Below are 21,689 nucleotides of genomic sequence, written 5' to 3' on the forward strand. Positions count from 1 at the left end.
AATCTTCAAAAAAAAAAAAAAAATGCTGCTCACAAGTGCAGGTCATACATCTATTAGTTGTGAGCCTGACAGCATTGTGCATTGGTGCACTCAGTGAGATATGCTCACCCTCTCAGCCTGGCAGGGTTGAGGCTGTAACACAATTACTGCGAGGTGAGTCGGGGAGCCGGAGTCAGGCATGCTAGACAGGGCCTGACAAACAGAGACCTCTGAAACCTGGCTGCCATTCTGTAGCTTGCAGGTGAGCTCAACAGGGACAACAACTCACTGAACTTGTTAACTCTTTTGAAACTTACTGTAAGGCTGCAGTGAACTAATTCAGGAAAATCACTTTTTCAATATCATCACACAGCACGTATATTGTAATAAAAATAATATTAGTAACAGGTACTGTACAACTGAATTAGCGTACATGTGACTCTTTGTTTTAGCCTCAGCGTGATCCTTGTATTCGGATCATAAATTATGTTATTATGAGTCAAATGAGCTGCTTAGTATACTATAATAATAAATAGGTTTTGTCTTCACCAAGCACTACATACTTAGCACAAAAACAAAATCACAGTAGTTTTTTCATTTACTCTAATGCAACAGATTAGCAATTACCCATCCAAGACTATTACTCAGCTAAACACAATAGCGTGAATAAAGTTAATCATGTAAATTATTTGGTTAAAAGCTGTATTCTTGGAAAAAAAAAAGAACCTTAATCTTTGCACAGTTCAGGTTGGCTTGAGTGCAGTGTCATAAATAAGCTTTTACCCTTGAGGCCCATAGTTTTAGAGTGGTAAGTTAGGCTGATATTTTCAGTGACCATAATAAAATCGAAATAATTTCATCTAAAGTATTACACTGGAATATATCCTTAAACAACTCATTAATAATTCAGTCTACTAGCGACTTCACCAAAATGTATTCAATTTTTTCCATTTTGTTCTTTCTGTTGTACTCAGGGGAGTTTATGGAGTTTTTCTTATATGATATCAGAAATATAATAACGTAGGAGCTGTGAAATAGTCTCTTAAAATAGCTCATATTTCTTTCCAGATGTTCTTCTCAAAGCGCTGGGTACTTATCAGCTTTTGTGCTAATTTACTACCCTCAAACAAGAGACCCTAATATGAGAAAGAAACGCAATTCAGAGTGTCAAGTCACGGCTGTGTTCAGCTGCAAGGACACAACAAAAACATTGCAGCACACACAGAAAAATTTGTCTCTAAAAACTAAAATCGACATAGGTGGCTAGCATTACAGTTTACAACCACAACACAAGACATCAACTGAATGAACTGTAAACAGTTTGTACGTCTTTTTTCCTGCGACCCATGTAGAACAGATAACCTCCTACGTTATCAGTTCCCATCTGGGGGAAATTCCTAACTCTTGAGGACAATTTTCATTTTCAGTTTGTTTAAATTCTATGTCCATGCCTGTGATTATGATGCCCCATAATGAAAGAGACAAACCAACAGTGGACAAATATTAACACAGTATTTAGTTGCAGGCACTTAGTCCACAAGGCGATTGCGTCATTAACACAGATAAACATTAACAACTGACAGCAAAATATAAAACACTACTTTTATAGCTACATAGTGACTACTCAGTTATCGAAACTGCCTCTCTCACATTTCAAACAGCTCACCACTACTCATATCGTCTGCCCCAGCACTACACACACACACACGCCCTGCCGTAAACATCTAAGCAAGCAGTTTGCCTTGGTCCACTGTGAAAAGAGATAACTATCTGCTCTGTTTTCTGTGCTTTTTCAAAATAGCTATGGAGGTATTTACACTGTAAGACTGGGCATCATTAAATATTCCCTAAATGATCATACTCACAGTCGTGTGTGCAGCTTCTATACTGCTACATTATATGGTCTGTTCTTCCAATCCACACTGCAGTCCCTATGAGCACAGAGTTGGCCTAAAGACAAAGGATGTGGGGTGCTGTGTTGCCGTAGTAACTGTCTCTCCTGGATTGTGCCTGCATCCTTCCGCCTCAGCAGGTTCCCATGGTGCTGACTGTAGTGTAACTGAACTTGGACATGGACGCGCCTGTTGCCATAACATCCTCTTCGTTGTCTCGTAGTCCACCGCGACGACGACGATGGCAAGGTGAAGAGCAGCACGAGAACGTGGCAAGCAGAGCTTTGCGAAAACGTGTGTTCATGAAGCAGTAAATAATTGGGTTGACGCAGGCAGAGGTGTAGCACAACAAATGGATGAAAGCGATGGGGGCCCCAGACAGGGCGCGTTTGGCAGAGTTGTCGTCAAAAGCCCGCCAGGTGTTGGCACAATACAGTGGCATCCAGCAGAGAAAGAACAGGACAACAATGACCACCAGCATGCGGATGACCCTCTTCTTGGCCTCCAGTTTGGCCTCAGATGTGTTGCTGCGCGGGCGCTCTGACTTGTTTGCCCTGCCTGATGCAGCCATGGTAGACATCTCCATCGAGTGCGGCCGCTGGACGACATTAACGTAGCAACCATCGCCATCATCACTGCCACTAGACGCAGTGGTGGTCAGGCCATTCTTCACATCTGTAGGACAGCAGAGCAAAAGAGGAGAGTTAAATGTTACAGACTACTTTAGTATTGTATTTAAAGCTTTATCCCCTAATATGTGAGTAATGTTTCTATTTTGTGACGCTTAGTACTTTTACTATACCTCACCGATGTTGTTTAGGGCGGATCAGTACCCAAATCATCGATATTAACAAGATATTAACAGACTGTCCCCATGCTCACAAACCCTCCAGCAGAGCCTGTGATACACGATGTGATGAACGTGAACATGTATATTATGTATATTTGGAGCAGCGAGGATATAGAGTTCAGTGTTTGAGTATGCAGACAGAGTGAGTGCTCCATGTTTATGTGAACTGCCTTGTGTTAGAGATGTGACATGGACATATACGAGAGGATGGTGGTGTGTGTGCAATGTGACGACTGTGCAACAACTTCCATGCGTGCCTGACATGACGCTCCTGTTTTTTATCTTTTAAAAAAATCCTTTCTATTGGAGTAGCACCACACCTCTGTAAAGAAACATGCATCCATTTGTAAGGTTTACTGAGTGAATCATGCTGTAATCCTTTAAGGAGCAGCTCAACTTAATGGGCAGAAGAGTGACAAGCAATTCCTGCTGACCCACAGTAATCATCCATCAGCGGATATTGCAGTTTATTGATAATATTTAGGCTACTAATGCTGCTCTCCTTCTAGAACAAAGTACACTGAATACATCAATAAGAGCCTTAAAGCAAATATAAACAAGAACTACTACTGAAGAGAGGGTAGATGCAATTCACTAAACTATTCCTGGATTATGAAATAAAACACTGGTTATTTTAAAATCTCTAAGGAAGTTCTGCATCCTTTCCACCCCTAATTTCCTGTTTGTTTGTTGTTGTTGTTTTTTTTCACCCCATGCTCTTGTCTCTCAAGCTCTTTTTCTGGACAACCTCTTTCTCTCTGAGACCAAACAGATGGTGATGTCCAGGCCAGCATCTGCCAGCCAATTCCATCCTCTAATGGAGCACCAGCAAACACACTCCATGCTGCTGTCATCCCAGGCACAGTCGGATATGCCTAGAAAAGGTTATGTGATTGTGGCGCTAATGAAATTCTTGTGATTAAAATGAAATTTCTCATCATTAACTTAAATGATACAAAAAAAATAATAATTTAAATGTAAGTGTTAACATTAGATTCTTGTTAGGTGGTTAAATTACATTCCAATCAAAGCATTGTTGAAGTCAAATAGGAACAGGATTAACACCTTTATTAAAATGGAGAGTTGAAACCAGTTTTCAGTTTGAAGCTTATCCATGTTGTTGATGTTTTTAGTTGTCTAAAAGGTGCATTGAGTTATACTGAGATGCTCCATCAACAGTTTGTGTCCTCAGCAGTTTTTTGACATACTTTTTTTGTTTCATACATATATTGTTTTAAAGGTTTAATCTCACATTTGTTGCCAGTTTTATCAGCCTCAGTTTCAGGTGGATCTCTCATGATTTTAGTTTTAAAAAGACGAACCAAAGATAGTTTCTGTTAAGAAAGTTTAGAAGCTCGTCTCTGTTGAAAATGTTCTATACATCCCGAGTCATTTCTAAGGTACTGTGATCTATTGGTTTGGTAATCTCAGTTTAGAAAATTTACTAGGAAAAATTGTGAATGCACGCATCCAAAGTCAGTTGAAAAGTAAATTTAAATGGTCTTTCCACTTGTATCAAGTCGGAACCTTGCAAGCTCATATTTCTGGAGTCAAACCCTTTACACAGTGAGTTTCATTTTCTTTCATCAGGACAGTTCTATCTCTATAGAGGTGGCACTAACAGATACATGAAGTATATTTCAACAAAACAAAATGTAATTTGCTTGTTTCTAGGTGTGGGCGAAACAGTGTGACCCGATCCTGTTGTTTCTGCTCTCTGCAGATTGTTTTGGTTACAAGTGACAATGAACAGTGATGCTGGTGTTAAACTGTGTACTTTCACATTTTCATATTTTCTCTTGTTTTTACTCATTGCCGTATATGTCTATTTTATTCTTCATTGACGGCTGTCTGCTGCCAAATTGAAGTCTATTGACTACTGTCTTCATCTTTTTTGCATGTCATGTACATGGCCTCACCAGTTGAGTCTTTTTTGTGGCCCATCTCAAACTGGATGCCTCTATAAAGTTCCCTGGAGATTAGCCCATAAGCCACAATCATCACCACTCCTGGGATTGCGAACAGCACAAGCAGAAGCAGAATGTACCTAAAACAGAAACAAGAGAGGTAAAAATCATAATGTTGCTGCATGAGGAAAATGGGCCATGTATGCACTCATGTAGCCCCAGATTGTATCTCGCGTTTCTGTACATTTAAGGCACAGAGTGAATCATTCTCTTTATCTGAAAAATAAATATCCAGAGATCTTTCAAAATCCTAGGATGTCCTTCAGCCAAAACTTGCAACTGCAAAATCTGACAAGTTGATCTTAAAAATCAAGGAAACCAAAAGTTCACGTAAAATGTAGTTGTATTTATGCTTAATTTTATGAATTTCCCAAATAGCTATTCCTTGCTAATCCAAAACAAAAATAGTAGTCAGGAATGAAATATCTCCTTGCTGAGTTTGTACAACCTGAACCAAATTTAAAAATCATCAACACAATTCACCAATACTTCCCATTATAATTTCATATAAAATATCATACAATTTTTGTAATCATGCAGCCGACAAAGAATTTTCTTTAGTCTATATTGGCAGGGAAATTCTTTTCTTTCTCTCTGAATAGCTGTTGAAAAATTACCCTTTGTATTGTTGAAATGATGTTTTGCTCTGTGAGTTATACGTAATGGTCTGAGACACAAACTGTGTCTTGTGCCCACACATAGATTTATACAACAATAATCAAGCCAAAAGTCAGACACAGACATAGAACCAAACAGAAAGGGGCTAAAATACACACACACATACAAAATCATCATTTTCACCTGTCGACAGATACACACAGATATGCACACGGATGACTGAAGTTACCCCAAAGCCTGTTCCATCTTAAGTCCAAAACAAAAATACACTGAAACATCCGTCTGCTCCCTTCATCTGCCCTAACATTTCCATGAAAACACCCAACAGACAGAAAGTGAGAGCTGCTAAAAACACACTGAAAAAATTTTTTTGGAGACCATGTGCCCTAAAGTAAGGCACATGCACTACACACTCTTTCTCAGGTAGATTTTATCAGAATGTTGATCCTGGTGTGAACTGCTGGTGATGATGTGTGTGGTATGAACATTTGGAGGAGGGAGGTGAGTGAGAGAAGGCACATTGTGATTATGTATTTGATTTGCTGAATTTAAATTGTGTTCACCTGTCTCCTTCGATGCACTTCTTCCTCTGTCAGACCAGGAACAGCCAAACCTGGGCTGGAGCGGTCCATTTGGTTAAATAGGGGGGTTCATAGGGGAAGAAACCAAGTGTGGTAGTGTGGGAGGGGTGTTTTGTCTTTTGTGTCTTGTTCAAAAATAAATGTGTTTTTAAAGTAAGTTTAAGTGAACTTCTGAAGAAATGTTCTTGAGATTTTTTTCCCCCCCTTTTTTCCTTACTTTTGTCTTTCTGGTACATTGTCCACAAAGCAAGTTCTGTGAGAGTTAAAAAAAAAAAAAAAAAAGTTTTTAGTTCTCAGTTCTCCTGAGCACAGGTCAGTCGAGAGTGAAAATAACCTTCAGTGTAACTTACACCAGGAGTAGGACTTGTATGCATGCAGCCTTCTGTGTCCTTCCAGAGGATTAGTGACAAATGATGCAGTCTCTAAGATATTACACTGATTTTTTTTTTCTCTATACCCCCATTATCTTTAATATTCTGTGTAGTGTATGCATACTTAAGGTAAGTATAGTCTGCTACTTCAATATCACCATGTTTCAATCAAAGCATAAAATAAAACCAGATCAAATTGTTTAAATAAGTCCATTTCACTCCAGGCATCTTTGCCTTATCATCTTTATTAAGGGATGGAATGTAACGAAGCACATTTACTTAAGTACTGGTTAAACAATGTAAGTTTATGTTCGTAAACCTTAGACAGATACTGTGCAACTACAATGAGTAAATTCATTGATTTTATGGCTCTTTTGTACTCATGCTCCTGTTACAATACATTTTACAATGCCCCAGTTAAACCTGACCATTTATTTAAAGCAATTGACTCAAGAGAACCTTGGAAAATGAAGGCAAATTCATTTACTTTCATTTGCCATTATCCCGTAGCTACAGTTTGTGGTAGTCTCGAAGTCTCACTTCTTTTTCTGACCATTTTATAATGAGAAAAACATTTTTATAGCATTTACTCACTATGATGACAAACGGAGCAGATTTCTTTTTCCCATTGTTGCAGATAAACACAGTCATCCTGAACACATTAGTAAAATTGTGTTAAAGGATACAGAAAAGAAACAAACCACCACACACCATTTTAAACCCTAACACTCACCATGTCCGCTCTGCCATTGCAAGGGGCCACTTGGGGCGACACTGGTGCGCTGTGGTGTTGTCAGGTCGCGGAAAAGACTCCAGGTGACTGATGATTGGATAGGGGATCATGATGATGAAGGCCAGCATCCAAGTAGCAGCAATCACCCGATAGGCATGGGAACGGGTCTGCCACACCCGTGACTTCAGGGGGTTGCAGATGGCGCTGTAGCGCTCAATCGCTATGGCAACCAGGCTAAATGTGGAGATGCTCACTGATATGCCTGAGGGAAAAAAAAAATTATTTAGAAAGTAAGTAAACATACATGCTACTGTCTGTTCTCAGTATATATCTTTTATTTCGATGAATGAAAAGTTATTACCTCTCGGTACTCAGGGTTTGGACCCGTAATACAAAGGAACAAAAACATGTTTGTTGATGTGTGCGTAATATCTGCAGTCACAACTGAGAACAAAATGTGGCGATCTGTGGAGACGTGCTTACAAATGAATATGATGTGAGACGGGGAGGTGGGGATGGTTATCTGAGTCTTGTGGTAGAGGAAATCATGTTGGCCTAGGCCATTGATGCAATCTGCCATCTCCCTCCTGACAGGGCAAGACGGGAAATTACTCTTTACTTCGCTTATCCATGTCCTCAGCAGGAATACAAACTGTGTATGTGTGCGTTTTTGTGTGTGTGTGAGAGTCAGGACCCAGTGGTACACTGTTGTCTGTACCTATGAGAGCATAAGAGCAGACCCCATTGAAGCAAAGACAAATCAGCCAGTATAGTCTGTCCCTGGGGTTTGTCGACTTTCACTCAGTGCTTCCTGCTGATGGCTCTCCTTGTTTAAAAGCTCTGCACTTCACTTAATCCATCTTTTCTATTCAGAGGCCACACAATGTTCCTGTTCTTGCTCATGTTCTTTGTGTCTAAAGTTCATATTTATTCAATAGTAATCAGTTGTTAGTTGTTATTTTCTCTGTTGCTAACTTCAGTGATTCTCTTTTTTTAATCTACTTCTCCAATCTTATGCACTCTACATTTTCATGTTTACTTTTATTATTACTCGTAGATGAGTTAAGGATTTCATTTCCGAGTGCGGAAAAGCATGAAAATATTCTACAGTCTATTGTACGTCTTCCTAGGATTCTGGGTAATTTTTAATCAGTTATTTTATTCTTCAAGTTTTTCTTTTCCTAATTCCCTAGTTTTACTTGTCAGTGGTGGAGAGTAACAAAGTACATTTACTCAAGTACTGTACTATGGTACAGAGCGAAATACTGTACTTTTTACTCCCCAACATTTTTCTGACAGCTGTAGTTACAAGTTACATGTAAAATGTCTACATACAAAATGTCTCCACTGATAAAATATTACACAATGTTGTAGATTTAAGTAAAGTAGTATTACCTAGCTCCATCCATCCAGTGCTCCCTACATGTTAATGCATCAGTCAATATAAAACTCTAAAAGCAGCCATTCTGTCAACTTTTTACACTTGCTGACACAACATCTGTACCTTTTCTTTAGTAACATATTTAATGGAGGAATTTTATTTGTTACAGAGTGTTTTTATGTGGCGGCACTATACTTTTACTTTAAATAATAGTTCAACAATTACAGAAATCCCCTTATTTACTATTTTTAAAGACTATACAGTAAATATGAAGCTACAGCCAGCAGCAGGTCACCTTAGCTTGACTTCAAGAACTGGAAACACAAACTGAACAAAACCAATGCTAAGAAGAAAGGCAAGAAATTTAAGGTTGACAGATACTGTAGATACTGAGTGAGAGCTCACCTAGAAGCATGAATGTCCCCTTGATGTGAACTAGGACAATTACCACTTAGCCACTTAAGGTGATTGTTAGAGGTAAAATCATTTTCCACTGAAAAACCCAACAAATAGGAACGATAATGATAATAGTCTGTGGATGTATAGCTGATTAATGGTAATCTATACTTTTTGTAAAGTAGTCAAAAGGAGATCAGACTACTTGTTAACTTTGCGATTGCTGCTTGTTTCCGTGGTTGTCACCCTTCGGGTTAACAGGTGAAATCAATGCATGAACTGAATGGACTTTTATTTCAGTTGTACAATAATGAGCTTCAAAGTCCCAGCGGCAGTGTAGCCGCCTTTTCATTTTCTCTTGTAAGTATAACAGGATAGCAGCTGATGTGACCTCAGCTTGCAAGGTGAAAAAAGGGGAAGGGTAGATGTTTAGGTTTGAAAACCAGTAAAGATGAAAAGACGTCTGTAGAGGAGATAATCAGTATTGAAGTTTGGCTCTTCTTATGTGGCAGTGGAGCTAATAAAATAACATGCAGTATGGATGTAAATATTAAAAAATGTTTCATTCAAGATGTAATGAGACATTCTTGTAATTACAAGATGCGGTGTCATTGTTATGAGAGATGGAAGCAACATTTATAATATATATTTTTCATGAGCTTCCATAGATGGGTGTCTGTAACTATTCATAAAATCCAATAAATACAAACATTTTCACCACATTGCCTAAAGTTTCAAGGTATTTAAGCATGGTTTAATCTTTTTGTACGGTCACCATAATCTCAGACTTACGTTTCTTTCTGAAAATGATTCCAAACGGCTTTTCCACTGACTGAAATTCCCATCAGCAGACGTACTTCTAACCTCCATCAAAAGGTGACTGACCTCCAATCTGCAAGAGCTCACCTCAAAGGATTGAAATATGGCTGAGCTGCCTAAAATTCAGTTAGATCAGATACGGATGGCATTTCACAGTGAATTCCACTGCAAAAGCTTCTGCTATGAAGCAAAAGTCTAAGGAAAAAGATTATCACTCACATTGTGCAGAAGATACATATAGCTGTGCTCCATCAAAAGGGTTTTAATATCAGCCCTTTCCACATGTGCACCTCAGTCCTGTTATATAAAGATTATACTGTTGTGTTTGTCCTCTGCAAACAGCTTAGTTGACCAACAATATAAAGGACACCAACCTCAGAAACTGGCTGGTTCAACCAAATAATACTTCTAGCCCATAGATGTATATCAGTGGTTTCTCTAAATGACGCTGTTCCCTTTTGGCATTGTATTCATTGTAACAAATGAATGAAGGCTTCTGTTTTTTAGACAACTGAAAGTGGTTGAAAAGTCTGAAAATGTCCTGCCATGCTCCTGTGATAGGATTTTCGTTTGTAAATGAACCAAAAGTCTTAAATAAAGCAATGAATGTCTTAATATTCATAATTAGATGTGACACTTAAATAAAGGCTTACTAGTTAGTTTAACCAGTTAGCTAGTTTTTGACGAGTACATTTTAACCTGAACTGAAATCAAAAGAAAATTTAAAAGAACACCGCTATTAATGTGAAATACAGTGACAGAAACAAAAGAAAGTAAAAGAAACCCTACACGAAGTGTTTCCTTATGATCGGTTATTCTGAATATTGTAATTGACTGAATTGCTCATTTCTCATTTCAAATCTCATTTTACTACTTACTATAGAGTAAACTATTATGTCTCTTATTGTGTAGAGATTTCAGAGGTCTGTTGGCAATTAAGTATAAAGAAACCTTTAATCATTAGTCTAGCCACTGTTTTTCAACCCCAGACTATATCTTATACTCCCCCCTTTCCCTCACCACTCCTCCTTCTCTCACCCATGAGGTAGGACACTATCTTGCACATGGCAGCTCCAAAGATGAAGTCCTTGAGGATATTGGGGATGAGGGTGAAGGGCATGCAGAAGACGGCCATCATCAGGTCACTGACGGCGAGAGACAGCAGGAAGGTGTTGGTCACGGTGCGCATGCGCTTGTTAACTGTCAGCACCACGATGATCAGCAGGTTGCCAAATACGCTCAGGAAGAAGATGAGCGAGTAGAGTAGGATCCGCACTGTGTGGTCCTCATCTGGCCGAGAAAAAGACAGGAGGAGAGGGGACGTGAACATCTTTGTGCGACTGATGCTGTTCATCAGTTTGTCACTGGGGTTTCAGCATTCCTAATGTGCAATCATTATACATTTTCACTGGTTCCCTATTCCCTGTGTCTGTGTTAGTTTTTATAAATGTATTGTTTCTTACTTTAATTATCCTTTTGTACGCACATTTAGCCATTTTGTGATTTGATTTGTCTTGAGGCGGCAGGATGTCAAAAAAACTCTCTGAAAAACGTTACATCTACCTGTGATAAATGCTCAAATCAGTAGCTAAGAGCTTTTAGCTGGCACAAAAGCAGCCCACCATAGCCAATTAGTATTAATTAGCTTGACAGTTTCAGTCCTTCAGTGCCATCACCAGTTCTTCTGATGTCAATCAAATGTGATCATCAACATTAGTATTTTCCACCCTCAAAGAGGCCTCATCTTCAATACAGAATACTGTAAAGTAGATGATACTGTAGCCTGCAGCCCAAAGCCCTGTCTGTGCCTTCAGCCATTAGCAGCTTCAGTGGATCATGTCCTATAAAGTCCATGTTATGTGCTTCCTCTGTTATCATCTCCTAAACCCCTGCTTAGACGCAACACTTTTCACTGGGTTACCTACTGCGCCTGTATCCTGGGTATTAGAGGCACCCATGTGCACCACGTCTGCAGGACACAAATCACATCACACACATAAGCCCAGACTTCACTGACACAGTTGTAGAGGAATGTGCAACCAAACACACTCAGGCCTTAATCCCCTGTTCTTCAAGGGCAAAGGTAAATTACAAACATCTAGAGAGATTGCTTTCTCAATATTACTTTTTCTATTTTTCCTTTTCACTCGCCGCACCCCAATCTCTAAAAAAAAAAACAGCTTTTCACATTTGGCAACAGTAAGAGTTGTTGAGAGAGAGAGTTGACCACAGGCCACCATCAATCATTAATGTTTTTAACTGATCAATAACTTCATGGGTATTCTTTGAGGATCACACATAAATGGCTCTCAACATCACAAATGGCATTAAGACCAAAAGACATACTAGCCATATTTCCCTTCGCCTGTGTCTCATCATCATCATCATCATCATCCATTTAAAGTAATCCTGAATCTGACTCGTTAATTTACAGCTGTAAATATGTAAATTGTGCACAATTGACTGGGGTACATAATCTGACTCATCATTCTGTTTATTAAAACAAAATGATGAGTGGAAAAACATTTGCTACACAAGAGGTGGCATGAAGTGAAAAAACACGGGCTTTGGCTTCGCCAAAACCACATGGACAGTTTCGGTTTACGTATGAAAGTAATGATGGCATTTCACTTCATAAAAATGCCCCCAAAGTTTTTTGTTAAATTTCCTTTAATTAAACTTCGTTTAATTTGAGTAAATGTTATTTATTTTATTTGAACTAATTTAATTTAATTTAGGTGAATTAATTGAATTTAGTTTAATTGAACTGAGTAAATTGAATCCATCATGCAGGAGCATATTCAAAGTCTGAACAGTTGTCAAGAAAATAGAGACCGACAGAGATTCCTCCATTTGTAGTCAGATGTTCTTGCGTTCACCCAGCCAGTCTGAAATGGTTTTGTATCACTTGCAGGCTTAGTGATGAATTCAGCCTCAGCTCGGTCAGCACAAATCAGTAAGTCAGTGTGTCTCTCTCATCTCTCTCAGATACACAGATAGTCATATACATACAGTCTTCACATCTAATGACATGTGGCTTCACCATCTGTCTCACACATTCCTATGCAAATAAAAAGCGGTAAGGTAATTCTAAGGTAACCTCTAATATGATGGATACTGTTCTACTGAACGAGCATCAGGGTTTGTTCATGAGAAACAGGCTTGCAAATGGCAGCAACTTAAAGTGTTTAATTTTGTGCTTGTGTCTGCATACATCTGCACGGGTGTAAGGAAAATGTGCTGACACATGATTGGTGAGAGAGAAGTACCAACACTCTCTCCTTTACATCTCTCTCTCTCTCTGTTTGTCTCTCTCGTCAAATTAAATACTGTATCTTACACTAGCTTCTGCCTAATCAAAGCCAATTAGCCTTCCTATGTGCTCACTGGCTGAGCGGGAAACACTGATAACTCCCTCAGCGCATTCACTCATTCCTTCAGGCCAGAGCTTCCAATAGCTGCTAATGCTCATGTGTATACGGCAGAAGCATTCGTATTAATCACTTTACTCAGCAATGCTTTATCTGTACTCATTGGCCAATATGCGGGACTGATTAATATTTCCGCTATATAAAGAGAGCCCTCTGTAGTCTTCTGGTCCACAGACTCACTAGACTGATTCAGACTGATGCACAAAACTACAGTGTTCAACAAGGCAGTTTAAGTCCTAAAATTAACATCGTTGGCTTACAGCATGGGGTAGACCAAAATGTGTTCTTCTTGTACAACACATACAGGTCTGCAGTTTCTCTACAGGACTGTAACGTAGTGTTTACAGAGATGGAAGTTTCTTAAACCTGCAATAACTTGTTTTCTTTACCACTTGATGGCAAAGGGAACACAACATTGTGTGCATGTTAGCAAACACTTATTTCCACATCCAGCAGTTATGGGCAGTGATGGAGGAAGTACGGAAGCTTAGTACTTAAGTAAAAGTACAAATATCCCGCAAAACATATATTCAAGTGAAAGTACTACAAGAATCTTACTTTTAGTAAAAGTACTACTTACTTTTACATTTTTTTTTATTACTTTATTGATTCCTCCTGGGGAAATTACTCTCTGCATTTTACCCACACCAAGTGAACGAAACACACACACAAGCATGCACATGCACTAGAGACGCCGGGGCATGGGGCTGCCCAGTGAGGCGCCCGGGGAGCTGGGGTGAATCGGTGCCTAGCTCAGGGGCACCACCGCCATGATCACAGAGGCAGGGGAGGCGCGTCTCCTTTACCACCACCGTATTCGTTTTTTTGCGCTTGGTCGAGGGATCGAACCCACGACCCTCGGATCTCAAGCCGGTCCAAAGTCCAAAGCCATACTCTTAACGTACTGCACCCCCAAATTTTGATAAAGAATGTAGATATACTGATTTATGTCTCCGCCTATGTCACTGCTCACAAGCAACTATACAATACCTGCTTTAGTACGGCCAAAGATGGCTGTCTGCTTCTGAGCTGGAGGGCTCAGGCTCACGCTCAGCCGGCGTTGGCTCTGGGTTCATGTTGATGTTACATGTTTCTTCTCGCCGGAACTGGGCCTGTCTACTAGCTCGTGCTGCTACCAAATGCTCGCTCTGCCATCTTTGGAGGTAACGGAGCCACCTGATTGGTTGGCAGTGGCAAACAACGCCTTAACGCAGTGTGTTTTTTTCATGCAAGATTTTGAGGAAATTATGTTCGTTACATGTAACGAATAACGGCATAAATTGTAGAAATGTAGTGGAGTAGAAAGTACAGATAACTGCTGCAAAATGTAATGGAGTAAAATCAAAAGTATGCATTATTATTTTTACTTAAGTAAAGTACAGATACGTAAAAAAAATACTTAAGTACAGTAACGAAGTACAAATACTTTGTTACATTCCACCACTGCTTATGGAGGAATATTTGGAGTTGTGTTTCTGGCCACTCTCTTTTCACTTTCCCATTCACTCTCTTTTAGGGTTAGGGGCTTTTTTTTTTTTTTTTTTTTTTTTTTTTTTTGGTCTCCACTTACTCCTGATGGAAATATCTTGCTTTTCAGCTGCTAAATGCTCCACCTTGGTCATCAGCTACTTGTTAACTGTAACTGTCCATTTTGTGTTGTGCAACGCATATTCCACTTGCAGTGTTCAGCTAATGTATCACCACCTGCGACACACAACTGGCAGACACATTAAAATTACACTGGCAATACAAAAAAACTAACTGTTGGATAGCTAAAAGAGAACATCTGTTACTGTGTGATTTGATAAAATGGATTGAAGAAAGTCATGAGATAAAGCTAACGACAGAGAAATCAGCTTTTCATAAGCTTATAATTTCAAGCTACTGTAGGATTATTTAAAAAATATTCAAGTTATTAAGCTCACTGTAAAGGCACTAAACTTGACCAGATACTGTATATTCTAAGACCCTGAAGACCCTGGAAATTATAAGAATATTATACAGGGTCTGAAACTGAGCTGTGGATGTTTTTATCACATTTCCAGCCAATATACTGCTTGCACCAACAAACTGAACCAGCAGGCGGTAAGATCAACAGTCCTTGAATATGATGAATCTCCTTCCCCTTTCATGACACAAAGACATATTGGAAGTATTGAATTACAAATTTCACATGTATGCTCACCCAACTAGCTAGATATATCGCTCAAAAAACTACTAAACTAATTTGGAGACATATTCCTCATTTGTTAAAGGGATTAAAGTGTTTCATCCTATTTCATCCTTTTACACACTTTTTTTGGTAAATGTGATTTGTTTGTCTGGAGGCCAATCACTTTTAGTGGCCAACTGATATTTTATGGATATCAGAGAAACTGTCAATCACCCCTCCTCTCCACTCTTGTTTGCCCACATCATCGCTGCTCTTTCTGCCAGCCCACATCTCTAAACCACACTGCAATAAAACTAGAGGCTCGATAAAAGTTTAAAAAGCATCACAGAGTTGTTGTGTCGCAGTAAAATACTCCATAGATGCATCATATTAAACACTGACACTATTGCCTACTACTACAACTTCACAGATAAGATAAAGTGATTATAGAAATCAACACTGACCATTTGGCAACGTTTGTATGCACTCAGCCCCACCAATTATTTAGAGTGCTATTTTCAGTTTCAAGAGCCAAATGACAGAAGGGAAGCCTGCAGCGCTGGAGGTGTGGGTAGCTCGTTCCATGAGTGTGTGTGTGCAGTGCCTATTAGCCATGTCTGACCACTGGCTCTGAAACACAGTCTGCTCTGTGTTTACACACTCTGTTTAGATGCACTGAGAGCAGCAGAGCAGGTTGTGGGGGAAAAAAATGACTTTGTTGGAACTTCCAAAGGTTTTCCGCTTGCAATTACGTGAAATAATCTTTGACAGGTTGGGGTATGCTGCTTCAATTGATATGCCATTTATATCTTATTAGAGTCCATTACCTGCACATGCTATCTCAGTAATGCATCTGCATGTGGTCGCATCACATACATACAGTCTGCTATATTAGACACCCTTGTGCAAATGCAAACTCAATTTAAAACTTTCCATCTCTTGGGTAACATCAGTTCTAACACATCATTACTGTTATTTTACCAGCAATTTAAGTGTTGGATATGAAAGGCTGGCGAACATATTTCCTGCTAACAATTATATTAAAGTGATTCAAGAGAAAAGTTAACTGGAGTAGCAGAGGCTATTGTTAGATATGCAGCAAAATAGCGGATGAATTAATAATGTGGTTCGTATTCCATCCATGAATATTTAAGGTTTCATCTGTTTCTCACTCAGTATATAAGACATTATATTGACTATGCATTACACTCCCCCTCTCTGTCTAATACATATGCAGTGTGTGTCACTTTCTTTCCCAGTTGGCCTTCATGTCTCTGCACCTATCAGAGAAAAGCCAGTTCTGCTCCTGTAAGACCAAGGTATTGGTAAATGTCACAGCTAGTGGCTAATCCAGCATGGTAAATGTCATCTAAAACCTCGTCACTAAGCCAAGTGCACACCAGAACAGTTGATGGAGGCACTGAGCAAAACCACTTTTCGCTGACTGACAGCCTACAACAGGCGGTCTGCAGTGCCTCTGGTCACGGTGGTCGGAATACCAAACATCATGTTGATTGCTTGGCATACAGTGCCGGCATGTATTAAACACCTCAGTTCTCAACAGGCAGGAGTGAGATGAGAGAGTGTGAGCAATTGAGAGAGTGAAATACACAGAGACAGGAGAGGTGGAACACTGAGAGACGTGGCGGGAGAGTGACTAATAACCCCTCTTTTGTTTCCGTCATCATCATCTCCAAAGTGATGATTTCCCACTGGCGTACAACAAATTGTGCTGCAATCAACCAGCATTCTAGATAACTTCTGAACATTTTTGTTGACTCTATAAATATATAATCATTCACCTGTGATTTGTGCCGTAACCAGCAGGCATTTGTTAAAGACACTGCAATATCAAGTCTATAGCAGGTGTGTCAAACCATGTGCCATGAAGCACTTAGAGTCTGCAGGTTTTTATTCCAAATCAGGGACAACACCTGGGCTGGATTCAGCGTGAAAACGTTTTGTTGTTTTCTGGTTGAGTGAGTGATGTGTTTCCCCTCAGCGATAGGCAAGGTTTTTCCTCGCTTTCCCATTTGGTGGCTGTGTCAGGGGCTGATGCCAGTATCCATGGTGGAAAATCTCACACAGCAGAGACAGATTTAACTGCTGAAGTGTTTTACAGAGATAGGATTTTTTGAATTGTTAAAAGGGTACTCCAGTGATTTAGAGCTGCTCCAGCATGACGTACGTACCCAAGGCAGATTTTAAAAAAGATTGTTTGACCTGCCCAGTCTGGTAAATAAATCTCAAATGACACCACATTATTTTACTGTTTAGAAAAAAGGTGAAATTTGACATAGTCCATGGAATGTGCTTGACATCCCTTGTATAGTGAAAATGTCCTTTCAGTATGATGGACAGAAAGAGTAGATGGGAAGAATGAGAGATGTAATCGATTTCTGGAGTGACGGGGTGAGTTATGATGGTGACATCAGCTGTAAGAGGTCACACATCCTCATTTATTCTCTTTATGATGGTGATCTTAGATGGACGTTAGATCCTATTAGAAGATACAGTGGAAATGCAAAATAGAGAGAAATAAGGCAGTGAAATGCTTTACTGGAAAGAAGAGGTAATCTTTGAGTGACACAGCGTGTGTGCAAAATAACTTAATAGCTTGGCAAAAAAAATGGATTAAGCTCCCACCTTAACTGCTCCTGCAGTTCTCACCAGACATCTGTACTTGTCAGATGTGTCCTTGGTGGGTTTGTAATTTGCAATGTACTGATTTAGCTCAGTATAATGAGTCATAATTATGCCTGAGTGCTCGAAACTACTAATCACTGGCAAGTATAGAAGATTTCAGGTAAAAGTGGCAATGATAGAAAATGCTGAATATGATGTGTATAAACAGTTTGGGAAACTCATATTTCTCACTTATGATGTTTACCTGTCAGCACTCACCCGCACAATGAAGGTGCTCAATCTCTGTTGTGTCTTTTGTACACGTGTACATGTACAAAAGACACACACACACCTCACCTCATCAACACATGGAAACCCTGAAAAACAATTGTTAGTGATGAAATTAGCAGGTGTTGATTGAGGTGCAGGAAGCAGGTGGAGAAAGAAGTGAGAGGAAATTGAAAGGCTGATGACGTACTTCAGTCTTCTTTCTTGTTCACAGGCTCAAGTTGAATCAAGTCAATTTTATTAATATCACTCAAAATCACAAATTTACCTCAGGGGCTTTTAAGATTTGTACAATATGCCGCACTCACCCTCACACCCTCGATTTGGATAAAGTGCTTGGAAATGTGTTCAAAGTGTAGAAAAAACAGGGCACAGCAGCATGAGGTGCAGTCCAGATATTAAGCCATCTGACTGTTTTTTTTTTTATGAATAAATCCCCCGTGTGACCATGATTTGATTCCTGACTGTGACTCTGTGACTCTCTGTCTCTCTCTCTCTCTCTCTCTCTCTCTCTCTCTCTTTCTCTCTGTGTGCTCTGATTTGTATTTCACCATAACACCATTGATTTCGCATTTAAATAAAGCAAAATTGAGCCTAATAACATAGATTTACTTTGAGAAATCAAGACTGGTACATCAGCACATCATAACCTAGTGAAGTACTAAAGCCTGTTCTAAGAATGCAGACATGTCAAATTTATTTACAGGGTTGTTTTAACAGTTAGTTTACAGCAACAAAAAGTTACTCACTGTATTCCTGCAGTTGTGATTAATGGCTAAAATGTTATGTGAGTTATGTCTCAAAGTTCAAATTTTAAATACCAGCAAATACGTTACACATGCTCTTATTGTATCTGTAGTATTTTGAGGAAAGTGAAAAACGCGAATAATCAGTTTGTCTCCTTTGAATTTAGAGACCATCTGCATTTCCAGCCTGGTTTATCTCAGTGATCCCACACTGAGAGTCTAACATTAAGCCGAATTAGGGTAATTTAAAGGGAAGTTACTGTTAACTTTCTTGCAGTATTGTAGTTTTGCTGCCTTTTGATCTCTGGCTGTGCACAGTGCACATGGCAAATATCACAAAGTGCTTCACAATAAAAAAGGAACATACAGAATCCAAAATGAGGTTATGGTGTGTTCGCTCACCTCTCTGCCTCACACGCCGAGGTATGAGGAGTGTGAAGGCGTTGCCGCAGGTGATGTTTGATGTCTCCAAGCTCCCGTTACCGTTGAGAAGCACGTCAGTCTGCGGTCCGACGCAATCGGGGACAGTAGATGTCTCATTTTGCGCATAGGGATCCATGTTTTTCATTTAATGTGTTTACAAAAAGATCAAATCAGATCTTCTGTCAGTTTTTGTCTAAACTTCTAAAGTGGTAAAAAAAAAAAAGAAGAAAAAAAGCAAACCCCGCATCCAAAGTCCTTCTCACTTAACCTGTGGAATGAGGTAAGTTGTCACTTCACCACGTCCAAAACGAAAAAGAAAAAGAAAAAAGAAAAAAAGAACAGTAATAGACTTTTCCGGCTTTACAGGAGATGCGTCTCACTCGGCATCACACGCGTTAATCAAGGATCGGTGCGCACCAGGACCGGGAGAGAGGAGGAGCGCGGCGCACTGCTGAGCCCTTGCCAAGTGAACCGCATGGAGGCAGCAAGTGAGTGCAGAGTAGAGTGAGGGACTAATGTCATATAGGGTGGGTGGTGTGCGTGTGTATGTGTGTGAGGGGTGGACTGAGAAAACAAAAAAAAAAAAACGGCCATTAGGGCTGGGTTATGTTAGGGCTAAAGAATATTGATTACAAAAATTATAATTAAAATGATATATATTAAACGTACACCACACGTATGGCACGTATACATTCATAGATTTTCATGAGGAAGTTTTATTGTTTTGTCGATATAATGACTCGAAAATAGAAAATGAAAATGCTTAATCATTTTTCCCTGTATGATATATTTATCTCTTACCCTGTGTGGTTACCGGGATAGACTAAAACAATATTACTAAATCATTCAGAAGAACAGGTCATCAATTTCATAATTAAGGTAGAAAAGAAGTCACAGATGACAATGTGAGGTTAAAAATAATAAAGTAGCTTAATGACCTGGAATCAGTAAGCTCAGTAACACTGTGTTAACAAATAAGAAGTTAATGTGAGATTGAGGAAAAGGTTTGAGTACAGAGAGAAATTAAAATCTGATGCGCATTGTCCAGGCGCAGTTATCATGTTACAGTCTTCATCCCACTTGTCCACACACTTGATTCGTAGGGCATGGTAGCTCAAAAACATCTGACAGATTTTTTCGTAAATTAAATGAGGTGCAGGAACGTTACCACCTTATGCAGGCTTCGATGATCTGACCCTCCTCTCAGTGAAAGCGCCTGCAGTGGTTTTTAGACGCACACTGCCGCCCTCGTGTGGTGTGTGAGCGCACTTCTTTTCTTTTCCAGTCTGGTGATGCATCAACAAGTTGTTATAGAGCCCTGTGTTGACGAGAAAGGTTCTGGTCTGCAGATTATATAAATGCATATTACATTCTTGTCTCAGTAATAAACATATGGTGGAATATCTTAGTCTGAGAACGTTTCTCCACCACATTAATCATCATTGCCCCATTGTTCCCTCCCCAAGAAGAAATTTATCATATCCTATGATATTAAAATGTTTCACATCCGTGTTTTGTGTTTATACCACGCTCCCCACCCTCAGGCTATAGTTGTAAAATTGCAATCTGTAGTCACTTCCTTATTCATTTAATTGCTCTCTCAGCAGCATGTTATGGATCATGTGGGGCCCTCTGGGTAATGAGAGCATCTATTACCTCCCAAAAGTCAAAGTTTCATTAAACCATGACCACAACCATAACCTTTAACAAGTAGTTTTAGTTGTCTTAACTTGTGCAAACTGTGACTAAAGAGGTGGAAGAAATGGCAAGGAGTATTTTTGTTACAGTCGCTTTGGAAGGCACTTGACAAAACAATGTCGTCCTGATGCTACGAATGGCAGATCAGAAAACGCTTGTAGGGGCCATTTTGGAAACCAATGACAAAACACCTGTTTTTACATTTAGATTGGAAGAACTGAAGAAGCCGGAGGAAAAATGAGAGCTCTCCCTGTCGCTGCAGCTAAGGTTAAATGTGTGGAATAAAAAAGATGATATCTCAGGTTCTGCTTCGTCGATTTCAATACATATTTTAAAGAGTCCATCGTGAGTGTGACAGTATTCTTTTAAGAGAGGTCCTTCCCTTTCGCACTGCAAGACATATAGTAAGCTCGGCACTGGTAGTACAGTTTGAATGATTCAGTAAAATCTGTCCTTCATCACAATGATATAGATAAATGCAAGAAATTTCCCACTTTTTGTGGCATCTAAAGAGGAGTCAGCAATGATATATTTCAGTGTGCTTCAAATTACAGATAGGTTCAATGATATGCTCTGTGTTCTGCTTATTAACACACTGATTTGGTTATTTCACCTGTGATCAGAAGCTTTGCCATTTTATACAGACATTTATTCAGAATCTGATTGTTTTGATTTTCATTATAATTCTGTTTTAAAAAACATTTAAAATAATGACAGTTTCTGTTGGTCTGTTATGAAA

At 39.4% G+C, this 21,689-nt stretch overlaps 1 protein-coding gene across 1 annotated transcript; it reads right to left on the reverse strand.

Moving 5' to 3' along the window:
• Window positions 1-1,733: 1,733 nt before the first annotated feature.
• Window positions 1,734-19,388, reverse strand: LOC121194451 (cholecystokinin receptor). The gene is made up of 5 exons (XM_041057354.1): window positions 19,232-19,388; window positions 10,626-10,877; window positions 6,992-7,253; window positions 4,641-4,768; window positions 1,734-2,546 (listed from the first exon to the last, which is right to left on the reverse strand). The coding sequence occupies exons 1-5, from the start codon at window positions 19,386-19,388 to the stop codon at window positions 2,005-2,007; spliced, it is 1,341 nt and encodes a 446-aa protein (XP_040913288.1). The 3' UTR covers window positions 1,734-2,004.
• Between the last annotated feature and the right edge of the window lie 2,301 nt (window positions 19,389-21,689).

The sequence above is a fragment of the Toxotes jaculatrix genome, chromosome 15 (genome assembly GCF_017976425.1).
Source record: "Toxotes jaculatrix isolate fToxJac2 chromosome 15, fToxJac2.pri, whole genome shotgun sequence".
NCBI classification, from domain to species: Eukaryota; Metazoa; Chordata; class Actinopteri; family Toxotidae; genus Toxotes; species Toxotes jaculatrix.